At 38.1% G+C, this 12,236-nt stretch overlaps 2 protein-coding genes and 1 pseudogene across 2 annotated transcripts; 1 reads left to right on the top strand and 2 right to left on the bottom strand.

Annotated features, from left to right (window-relative positions):
- On the top strand, positions 3,753-6,063 carry LOC107628769 (amino acid permease 4-like). Its single transcript, XM_016331368.2, is given in 6 exon segments — positions 3,753-4,134; positions 4,232-4,370; positions 4,464-4,791; positions 4,955-5,236; positions 5,238-5,553; positions 5,638-6,063. Coding segments are annotated over 6 exon segments (1,539 nt in total). The 5' UTR covers positions 3,753-4,086.
- LOC107628771 lies at positions 5,575-7,865 on the bottom strand (annotated as a pseudogene).
- LOC107628770 (protein EARLY-RESPONSIVE TO DEHYDRATION 7, chloroplastic) lies at positions 9,009-10,808 on the bottom strand. Its single transcript, XM_016331369.2, has 4 exons — positions 9,907-10,808; positions 9,651-9,817; positions 9,484-9,568; positions 9,009-9,399 (listed from the first exon to the last, which is right to left on the bottom strand). The coding sequence occupies exons 1-4, from the start codon at positions 10,614-10,616 to the stop codon at positions 9,216-9,218; spliced, it is 1,146 nt and encodes a 381-aa protein (XP_016186855.1). The 5' UTR covers positions 10,617-10,808; the 3' UTR covers positions 9,009-9,215.

The following is a 12,236-nucleotide window of genomic DNA, read 5'->3' on the forward strand; positions in this document are numbered from 1 at the left end:
AATCGTATTTATGCCTCAAGGGGCATATTTAGTTAAGTTACTTTTGCGATTTATTCTAAACACAACTTTTTCAACCCGTTTGGCCCGAACTGTTTCGAGGTGTTTTCTTTTCAATTCGCGTATGTAGCTTCTTTCCACCAATTGGTTCCTCGTCGCTTCATCCGGGTGATTTCTATAGGATCGGCCCGTGATTTTCGCGGTTTATCGAGCTTCAATTGGTGTGTGTTAATTGTAGAAAATCAATTTCCATAAGAAATTGTAGTATCTCCTTATATTGGAGGTGTGTCGCGACCTTGGCAGTTCTTCACCCTTGAGGTCAGACACTTTGTAGTATTTCTTTTCTAAGACTTCAATAATATTGTAGGTCCTCTCAGCTTTCCTTCACCCGACCTCAGTATCCCGCCATTATTTCTTATCAAGATGAGGTCTTTTGCGGTGAATCTCGTAGCCATCCTTTGTCTCAAAATCTCTTCTCTCATCCGAGTTTGCTATCAAATTTCTAGAAGGAAGTCAGGCTTTTCTTTTTGAGCTTGAATGTTATCAACTTCATTATAGAATTTCTCAAAGCCTCTTTTCTTATCTGAGTTTGTTCTCAGATTTCTGGAAGGAGGTCGAGTTCTTTTTTTGTGCTCTGATATCACTGTAGAATGTTGTCTTTGGTTTTTAATAATTTTGGACTTAGCTTTCATAATAAGCCAGTGCCCCTACTCGAGATCGAGCTTCATAAAATTTGGACTCGAGCATTCAGTCATGCCATTCTTGAATCTTACTATTTGTTGCTATGTGATTTTTACAAGTTATTTTGGACTCTCTTTCTGGGAGGTCGGATAACTTGTTTTATACTTGTTGTGTCAACCTAGTAAGGTCGAATACTTATCTCTTGGCTTTAAGAGGCCTTCTTACAAACCACCATCCTTTTTCAACTTGTTTTAAACAAATTGTTGTGAGGTCGGGTTTGCATTCTCTTCGTGTTGATGTTTGATTATCATCACGCTGTCCTCAAGTTATTTTTGCGATTCATTTTAGGTTTGCCCCTTGCCAGCTTGTTTTAGTACAAGTGGCTTAATGAGGTCAGACCACGATTTGTATTTATAACTTCTTACACCACTTGAAATCTTGTTACTTCTAAGTAAGAAAAAGCGTGCATTAGGAAGTAAGGTGTGCTTTCTGGTTGTAGTATCCTTTTTGTTGTAGACATGGCACAATCTAAGCAGATTATTTTCGAATAAGTCGAGTATGTTGTAGTAGTTCTTTTCCAAGTCTTAAGTGACTTTGTTGGGATCTTTTCATTTTTATGTTGGCTTTTCTTCGTCCGACTTTAGCCTGATGTCATTTTGGATCAAGACAAGGTTGCCAGTTGAGAAATTTCTTCGTATGACTTCTTTATGGCCATTTATGCTTGGGATCTGGCTCTTGAAGTCATACCTCGAGAAAGAGGTCGGACTTTTCTTTGTAAGTTCTAAGCTTATCCAACCTTGTTGTAAAGTTTGACCTTTAAAAGAGGTTGAATTTTTCTTTGTGAGCTCTTAAAGAGATCAGATTTTTCTTTACAAGTTCAGAGATTTTAAACCTCATTGTAGTCTGACCTTTAAAAGAGGTCGGATTTTCTTCGTAAGCTCTAAAAGAAGTCGGATTTTCATTTGTAGACTTGAATCCTTAGAAGAGGTCAAATTATCTTCATAAGCTTGGATCCTTAGAAGAGGTCGGATTTTTCTTTTTAAGCTTGGAAAGAGGTCTGGTTTTCTTTCTAAGTTTAGAGGTTTTCGACCTCATTGGAGACTCTGATCTTTAAAAGAAGTCGAAATTTCTTTTTGATAATCTTTGAGGTTTTCAACCTCATTGTAGAGTTGATCATGAAAGAGGTCGGATTTTTCCCTTGTCGGCTCTAAAGAGGTCGGATTCTTCTTTGTGAGCAATGAGGTTTTAGACCTCATTGTAGAGTCTAACCTTAAAAGAGGTCAGACTTCTCTGTGAGCTCTAAAAGAAGTCGAATTTTTCTCTCTGTGAACTCTAAAGGAAGTCGAATTTTTCTCTGTGAGCTCTAAAAGAGGTCAGAATTTGTACTGTATTTTTCGATCAGGAGACTTCTTTTGAAATTGTTGAGATGGCTATATGGATCAGTAGGTCCATCATAGGAATCTACGTTGAAAATTTCTTGAAACTTTTGCACGCATGACCTCTTTAGAGAAAGGATTGTCCCCTCCAATGAAGACTAAGTCTTCCATTTTTTTTATAGATTCTGCTATTAAGTCTTTAATCAGACTAATTACTTCTTCTACTGGAGTAGTAGGACTTTTGTTTATTCTCTTTTTTTTTTTCACGTAACTTCTTTTGCCAATTGAATTTTCTAAATTGAAAATTCTTTTATTCAATTGGCTTTCGAGTTCGTCTTGGTTTGCTTTCTACAATGGCCTTGGGACGGTGCTTTCTTCTCTTTTGTTTGTGGCATTTTCTTCCACGTCCATCTTTATTGGTGTGTAAACAACATCAAATTCTACCACAGGATTATTTCTTTCCATATTCATTGGCAGTGATGTAATTTGTGAGCAACCAACAAAAGATGTGCCATGTGAATTTTTCGTATTATTCACTGCTCTGTTGTAATTGATATGTGAAATTGTGAATCTAATGAATAAAAAACAGGATTCATCAATCTATTGTCGGATTGGGTTGCATTCAAATTGGCTGATGCTGCATTTTTTGACATAAGTTGAAAAGAAATGTTTCATTGTTTTTATCAACAATGTTTTCCATTCTTTCTTCCATTACTGACCAATATGAGACATTTTATTTATTTAAAAACCTGTGTATTTGGAAGATGCAACTGCTCCATTACCATGAGTGGGTATCATGATTTTTTCTGAGATTGTAATTCAGCACAAATGTCGTTGTCCATCCTGTAGAAGTAGAATCATCATCCCTATTTGATATCCTCTGTCCATTGGGAGAAGTTTTTACGGGATTTCTGGTATCCATAGATACTTATTACAGTTTATTCTTAACATGCTTGCATCTTATTCACGTCGAGTGTTTGTCTGACCATCTTGTTGATCATCCGCCATTATCAAGGGTTGAGCTCCAAGTCCCCGACAACGGCGCCAATGTTTCGGGGCTTACCTAGAACCGGATGGTGGTTGGGCTTGTTTGTGAGGCCCAAGCGCTAGAGGAGGGTGGTCTCCGACTTGCTATGCGTCTGGGAGCCGCCGTCCGAGTTGTGTAGGTGAAAGAATGGGGGTGGTACCTGCAAAGACACTCTGATGCCTAAGTTAGCATGTGGTTAAGCAGGTTTAGAGATATTGGAACTTAGAGATACCTGAGGGGTGTCAGGATATTTATAGCGGTGAACCAATAACCACCGTTGGAGTAGTGCCACCTTTTGAGGTGGATAACCATCCCTTTATCTTAGGGAATTTGAGATATGCCTCCTGGAAGTGTGTTGAGAGATTTTAGGGGCAGTTACTTATTTGAATAAGTGTTATCTGTCAGCTAATCTGCTATCCCGACTTCTTTGGGGTGGAGTCTGTGTCGTATCCGACCTCTTCTGAGGAGGTCAGTGAGTAGCGAAGACCAATCTTTGAATTGGGCCTTTTTATCTTATTTGGACCTGAGCCTTAGTGTTGGGCCGGGTATGTACAATAGTTATACTTATTTAAATCTATAAATATATCTCAGAAAATAGATAAAGAAAATAAAATATCCTAATATGTCTGTAGATATTAATAAAGTAATTGTTCATGTAGGTGGCATTTTTCATGGACCCATGCACAGATGCAATCCTTGGCAGCTTGTAATCCTCAAATGAAACATGGTCCAAATTGGCATTGATTGGAAGCTAAAAAGTAAAAGCTAATCTTTCCCATAAGGGAGTAATAATTCATATTTTGGAATGATTATAATGTTCTACCTAACAATGAAACGTGTTACATAGAAGGAAAGTGCACAATTGCACATAATGTAAAGTGTTTCACATCACACCTTACTATACAGTAATACAGTTTCAACGCATTTGCCTATAAAACCCCATCTATTTTCTTTATAAAAGTATCCCTCACATTTTATCCACTTTCTTCTAATCAATAATTAACCATGTTGTCAAGAAGTAGAACACTTCCTAGCAGAATTCACCAAGGAATTGTAAGACCAAGTTAACAAATATTCACTCTATCATTGTCCTTAGTTTAATCATGACGTTGGGTTATACTAATGTTTGTTACTTGTTTGTATATAACAGATAGAAGAGAGGCATGATGTGAAGCATTACTTACAAGTAGAAGTGCACCCAAAAAAGCCAACGGAAGCTGAAAAACCAATTAACATTCTCTCCAATTATTCTAAGTGCTTCGATGATGATGGTCGCTCCAAAAGAACAGGTTATTTTAACACTTTAGAATGTTTTATAACATACTTGCATATGACCTGCAACATTCAAAGCTGATGACATTTATTTTACTTTATTATTGTAGGGACATTTTGGACAGCAAGTGCTCATATCATAACTGCAGTGATAGGGTCAGGAGTGCTCTCACTAGCATGGTCAGTGGCTCAACTTGGTTGGATTGCAGGACCACTTGTCATGCTTCTCTTTGCATTGGTCAACCTCTATACTTCCAACCTACTTACACTTTGTTACATAACCACTGATTTTGTCACTGGACACAGAAATTACACCTACATGGAAGCAGTCAAGAACATCTTGGGGGGTAGAAAGGTCAAGATATGTGGCCTAATCCAATATTTCAATCTCTTTGGAATTGCAATTGGGTATACTATTGCTGCCTCTGTCAGTATGATGTGAGTAATAATAGCATGTTAAATGATTCAAGTATACTAAAAATATCAGTATTCGGGACTAATGACTAAAATTACCAAAATATCTGTTACAATTGAAAACTTTCCTTAATTCTATATGTTTTACTCATTAATGTGAATGAATTTTGTTCTTATATATATATAGGGCAATAAAAAGGTCAAACTGCTATCATAAGAGCCATGGAGAAGATCCATGCCACATGTCAAGCAATGGGTACATGATAACATTTGGTACAGCAGAGGTGATATTCTCTCAAATACCTGACTTTGATCAAGTATGGTGGCTGTCCATAGTTGCAGCAATCATGTCCTTTACATATTCATCAGTTGGATTGAGCCTTGGCATTGGAAAAGTAGCAGAAAACAGAAGCTTCAAAGGAAGCCTAACAGGAATAAGCATTGGAACAGTGACACAAGCTGGAACAGTCAGAGACACAGAAGATATGGAGAAGTATGCAAGCTCTGGGAGCAATGGCCTTTGCATACTCCTTCTCCATTATCCTCATTGAAATTCAGGACACCATAAAATCTCCCCCTGCAGAGTACAAGACCATGAGGAAGGCCACTGTGCTCAGCGTGGCAGTCACCACCGTTTTCTATCTGCTCTGTGGATGCATGGGATATGCAGCCTTTGGAGACAATGCACCTGGAAACCTCTTAACTGGTTTTGGATTCTATAATCCTTACTGGCTTCTTGACATTGCCAACTTTGCAATTGTTGTGCATCTTGTTGGTGCATATCAGGTATTACTGATTACTCTTATCATATATTATATCAATTTTGATCCATTTTTGTTTGTTCTTTCAATAAACTTGAAGAATATGCAGGTATTTTGCCAGCCTTTATTTGCATTTGTTGAGAAATGGTGTGCAAGAAAATGGGCAAAGAATGGTTTTGTGACCTCAGAATATAAAATTGTTGTTCCCTTTCTTGGAGTATACCAACTGAACTTGTTCCGGTTAGTATGGAGGACCGGTTTTGTGTTGTCAACAACCATCATAGCCATGCTCGTGCCTTTCTTCAACGATGTAGTTGGAATACTTGGAGCATTTGGTTTCTGGCCCTTAACGGTTTACTTCCCAATAGACATGTACATTTCACAGAGGAAGATTCCTAGATGGAGTAATCGATGGCTTGGACTTCAGTTACTCAGTTTCACTTGCCTTATTGTTTCAGTTGTAGCTGCTGTAGGTTCAATGGCTGGGGTAGTGTTGGATCTCAAGACTTATAAGCCATTTAAAACTAGTTATTAAGCTTGTTAAATCTTGTGCTTATAACCTGCTTAGTACTCAAAAGTTAAGAACAGCAGGTGATGATGATGATGATAAAGAAAACTACACATACCAAGTAATTGTTATTATCTCAAGTTGTATGTGAGTTATTATCACTTTTTTGAAGTTACCATGAATAATGTTGTATACAAGGGTAACCTTTTTTGGCCATTTTTTTCATCTCCTCAAGGTTGCTACTTACCTACTACCTTTTTCTTCATTATTAGATTTTAACTTCTGCTATAAGACATTATGGATCAAATAATGTCATTGCAACAATTAAACGAATCACAATTCATTTTCCAGAACATCTATTTATATCATTCAACACTAAAATTCTAGACGCGTTGAGCATTACCTGAACTTGAATACAGTCCTATCATTCAATACTATATCTTTGATCTGAGTTCTTTCCAAATCTTGAATACAGTCCATGCTGTCCCCATTGCATGCCCAGCTGCATCAAGCCCTTCATTTATCACCTTACCTGCTTCCTCTCCATATCTACAAAATAGAGTCAAAGTCAATAGTACTACTACATCATAGGACATATAATTGACAATTAACAAACACTTGGTTGGAGAACGGAACTTATGGGAAACAAGTTCTGTGGTGACAACAGATGAAGTAGACATTACATTCCTTCCAGCTACTTCCACAGCATCACACACCTTATCTGCAATCACACAAACACACAATATCCAAAATCCAATTCCTTTGCTTCTATGCATTGTGCATGCAGATATGTAAAGTAATCAAGTAACTCACTGAAACCATCCATGGAAGCAAAAACAACTTCCCCCGGAAGAAAGCTGAAGAATTTTTTCCCTGCTTTAGAACTCACTGCAGAACTTGTGAAGAACCCAGGCACCTTCACCACTCCAGATAGGACCCTGTGGCCACTTTCTTTGACATCTCCGTCAACCTCTTAACCCTGTCCAAATCCAATTAAATATTACACTACCTTATAAAACTGAAAACATAACAGAAATGAATATAATAGAATTGGTTAATTTCTTGGAAGGAAGAGAAACTTTTTCACGCTCTCCATTGCTCGAGGACTAATCTGAGATTGAGAAGAAGCAGGTTGCATCCTCCTCTTGAAGAAGTCATTGCCGGACTTCAACCTCTCAACAGTAACATCCCCACACCAAAGAATCCCCCTCACAACCTGCCCCGAACCAGTGGCTATCCACCGAGCGAAACGGCTACTGTAGTCCTCCACGTTGGGTGCCACCGTGGTCCAGTAAGCTGCAGAGCTCTCCTCCACCAACTCCCTCTTCTCGCCGGAAATCTTCATCTCCTCCGGCGAGGTCTCCCTCGGCGCCACCACCTCCCATCCTAGCACATTCTCCAACTTCTCCACTGAAAGAATACTATACCTTTCCAGAGCCTCATCGAGTTCCTTCAGGACACCCTCTTGACCTTTTGAAGCCACGGTCAAACCATAGCTCAACACATCGTAATCTTCCTCTCCTTGTTTCTGATTATTATTGGGAACGCGAAGCGTGAAGAAGTAGTGGGACTCGTCGAGTTTTACAGCGGAAACATCCTTCGTCAACGGCCACTGAACTTGGTCGCCGACGCGAGCGATGACGGCGACAACGCTTTCAGCTTCGTTTATGGTGGTTATGGTGAGATCGCCGGAAGCAAGTTGGAGGCTAGAGTCATTCTGTATGAGGTGGAGGAAGACGCCGGGAATTGTAACAAGAACATGGTCGAATGGTTTCTGTGACGATGACATTAATGAATGTGAAAGAGAGGAATGGGAATGAGTAAAGACACAAACGACAAACCAGCTCCTTCTCCATTTTCACTTAAGACAATAAAATATATATTTCGACTCCAAACATTATTATTTTAAGAAAATCTATTTTTATTTTTTTATTGATATTTATGTTTTAAATTAAAAAAATGTCAATAATCTATACAAGTAATAAATCGAATCAACTAGATTTGATTTACATATATATGCTGCAGAAATATTTAATCAAAGAGTTGATTCGATTTATCATGTACATTATAATGTAATGGATTTGATTTATATTAAAAATGTGTAAATCGAGTTTAATTGTTTTGATTTGCATAGATTTATTTTAAAACTTGCATGCAAGCTAATTCACTTTATGACATTGGTATAATATTGATCCTCAACTAATTTGTATGAATTACCTGAATTTTGATAATAATATAACCCTACTTTCATAAAAAAAATTAAAAAATTACTAAATAATTAAATTTATCTATTCTTAATATATAAAAGTAGATGGATAAATTTATTCTAAACCATCCTTTCGTTAATGGTGTGCAAGAAAATGGGCAAAGGATGGTTTTGCGACCACAGAATATAAAATTGCTCTTCCTTGTATACCAACTGAACTTATTCCGGTTAGTATGGAGGACAGTTGTTTTTGTATTGTCAACAACCATCACAGCCATGCTCATGTCTTTCTACAACGATGTACTTGGAGCACTTGGTTTCTGGCCCTTAACGGTTTACTTCCCAATAGACATGTACATTTAAAAGAGGAAGATTCTTAGATGGAGTAATCGATGGCTTGGACTTCAGTTACTCGGTTTCACTTGAGTTCTTGTTTCAGTTGTAGCTGCTGTAGGTTCAATGGATAGGGTAGTTTTGGATCTCGAGACTATATAAGCCATTTAAAACTAGTTATTAATCATGTTCATTCATGTGCTTGTAACCTGCTTAGTACTCAAAAGAACAGCAGGTGATGATCATGATAAAGAAAACTATAAATATAACAAGAAATTGTTATTATCTCATGTTATATGTTAGCTATTATCACTTTTTATTTTTGAAGTTACCATGAATAATCTTGTATAAATGTGTTAATGTAACCTTTTTTGGCCATTTTGTTCATCTCATCTACCACCCTTCTTTTTCCCCTTCATTATTAGATTTTAACTTCTCCTACAAGACATTATGGATCACAATAAATGAAATGAAAACAATTCATTTTACAGAACATCTATCTATATCATTCAATACTAAAATCCTAGACACGTTGAAAAATATTGGAGAGATGAATTGAGCATTAAACAAACAAACTGGAATAGCAAAACAACTATGTATCCCTTTACTATGCTAGATATCAAAATTTTGCAGCATTTAACTACTGGTTTGCTTTGAGTTGAGCAGAATTTGCTTTGGCAGCAGCTTTGGCTAGCGTAGTAGGCTTCATGACACTCTTTGGATTGAGTGCTTTCCTAATCTTGAATACAGTCCATGCTGTCCCCATTGCATGCCCTGCTGCACCAAGCCCTTCATTTGTCACCTTCCCTGCTTCCTCTCCATATCTACAAGATAGAGTCAAAGTCAATATTACTACAACATCATCGGACATTTAACTAACACACACTTGGTTGGAGAACGGAACTTACTTATGGGAAACAAGTTCTGTGGTGACAACAGATGAAGTAGACATTACATTCCTTCCAGCTACTTCTACAGCATCGCACACCTTATCTGCAATCACACAAACTCAACATTTCAAAACCTAACTCATATAATGATAATCAAAGATGTGTAAAGTCATCAAGTAACTCACTGAATCCATCCATAGTAGCAAGAACAATTTCCCCTGGCAGAAAGCTAAAGAATTTTTTCCCTGCTTTAGAATTCACTACAGAACTTGTGAAGAACCCAGACACCTTCACCACCCCAGAAAGGATACCGGTGGCCACCTTCTCTGACATCTTTGTCAACCTTTTAACCCTGTCCATATGCAAATAAATATTCATAAAACTGAAAAGAATTTAATAGAATATAATAGAATAGTTTAATTTCTTGGAAGGAAGAGAAACCTTTTCAGGCTCTCCATTGCTCGAGGACTAATCTGAGATTGGGAAGAAGCAGGTTGCATCCTCCTCTTGAAGAAGTCATTGCCGGACTTCAACCTCTCAACAGTAACATCCCCACACCAAAGAATCCCCCTCACAACCTGCCCTGAACCAGCGGCTATCCACCGAGCGAACCGGCTACTGTAGTCTTCCACGTTGGGTGCCACCGTGGTCCAGTAAGCTGCAGAGCTCTCCTCCACTAACTCCTTCTTCTCGCCGGAAACCTTCATGTCCTCCGGCGAGGTCTCCCTCGGAACCACCACCTCCCATCCTTGCACGCTCTCTACCTTCTCCACTGAAAGAATACTATACCTTTCCAGAACCTCATCGAGTTCCTTCAGCACACCCTCTTGACCCTTTGAAGCCACGGTCAAACCATAGCTCAACACATCGTAATCTCCCTCTCCTTCTTTCTGAGTATTATTGGGAACGCGAAGCGTGAAGAAGTAGTGGGACTCGTCGAGTTTCACAGCGGAAACATCTTTGGTCAACGGCCACCGGACTTGGTCGCCGATGCCAGCGATAACGGCAACGACGTTTTCACCTTCGTTTATGGTGGTTATGGTAAGGTCTCCGGAAGCGAGTTCGACGCTGGAGTCATTCTCTATGAGGTGGAGGAAGACGCCGGGAACTGTAACAAAAACATGCTCGAATGGTTGCTGTGACGACGACATGGTTGTGATTGGAGTATAATCAATGCGATGATGAAGACGGTAAGTTAAGAGAGCGTTCTTATATAGCGTAGCATTGATGGATAAACCGACATGTTGTAAAGGGACACGTGGCAAGGAGCGCGGTGGAGCAGGCGTGTTACAACCGTGGAGGTGGAGATGTCTGCCATGTGTGACGGTTACATTGGCAGTTACTTACCCACAAAGAAAGATGGAAAAAAAACAAAAGAATTCCCGCGTCTTTCAAATATGGGCCCAACACGGCATACAGTTGTTTATATTGGGCTTTTGACAAAAAATGGCCCCAAGTAGTAAAGTTACTTCTAGTTTTGTTCATAGATAAAACAAATTCAAGACAAAAAAAAATTGAACAAGGGATTGAGGGAGGGACCACAAAAAAAGGCTGAGAAAAGGGGAGAACGTATCAGATGTGTGGTGGTTTTCTCTGACGATCAGTGGACATGGTTGTCAACATATGCGGATTCTCTATAGCTTACAAAACAAGACCTGTTATATTCGTTGGAGCAATACAGAATCAGAGTAAATAAATGCCAAGAGCAAAATGGAAGCCTTGTAACTACCAATCGCATCAAAGGGAAGGACCAATCTATATAACGTTTTTCCACTACATGCTCCCTAAATTATTATAGTCGTGAATCATGATGAACATAACAAGAAATGAAAAATACTACTACTACTACTACTACTTCTAGTACAATTAATTAATATGTATGATATAATGAATCTCCCATGACGCCAAGTATCAGATTTCCTTTGCTTTTAGTAGCTAATAAGATTTATGTTATGGACCCAACGTCTGCCATGTATGAACCAACAATAATGGATTAAGAAATTAGGGTAGTTATTGTAATTCGTTAAAAAACTATATCTAGTAAGAAAAATGAATGAATAAAGGTTGTTTTTCCCAACTACTTCAACCTCATTTCCGTTAACAGTGTGGGTGCCCCAAAAGAAAGTGGAATAAATAATTCAGAGTTAACGGTAACTTCATTTATATAATGATCCCTGATGACTTATTGTAATCGCGTACTTGTGCTGCTCAATGCACAAATCCAAAAACTTTTACCATTGACAAACAAGAATATTTATTTAACAATTAGGATAAGAGTTGAGATACCATGTGAACCGGTAAAAAGACAGAGAGAACAGAAACAACAATAGGACAAGATAAGATGAAGATTCTAAACAACCCTGGTTACTTCAATATGGAATTATTTATTGTGATAAAATTAGGAATATATTGGTAATTGAGGGGAAGCTAGCAAATCCCAAATGGCATCGTAATCTAGGTTTGTTGTTCTTATATTCCTAGAGTATAAATAAAACATTGATAAATTCGTAGCGATGACTAATGTTTTATATTCCTAGAGTATGAATAAATCAATGATTCCTTCACGATATTATTTAGAACAACTTAAATTTGACATTTAAACCACTAGTGCTTATGCAGTTATGCACTCGTGTTTCCCTCAGCTATCATCATCTACTAATAGAATTGAAGAAAAGGAAACGACTGAATGGGGCCATCAAACTTAACAAGCTTGAAAATATGGTAATTACTAATTAAATATGATATTGAAGTCTTGAAGGTGTTCGCGTATT

Source organism: Arachis ipaensis, chromosome B03 (genome assembly GCF_000816755.2).
Source record: "Arachis ipaensis cultivar K30076 chromosome B03, Araip1.1, whole genome shotgun sequence".
NCBI classification, from domain to species: domain Eukaryota; kingdom Viridiplantae; phylum Streptophyta; class Magnoliopsida; order Fabales; family Fabaceae; genus Arachis; species Arachis ipaensis.

Coding starts and splice junctions, on each gene's coding strand:
- LOC107628770 (XM_016331369.2), bottom strand. CDS start 10,616: ATGTCGTCGTCACAGCAACCATTCGAGCATGTTTTTGTTACAGTTCCC. Junction 9,818..9,906: donor GCAATGGAGAGCCTGAAAAG/GTTTCTCTTCCT, acceptor GCATATGGACAG/GGTTAAAAGGTTGACAAAGA. Junction 9,569..9,650: donor TGCTACTATGGATGGATTCA/GTGAGTTACTTG, acceptor GTGTGATTGCAG/ATAAGGTGTGCGATGCTGTA.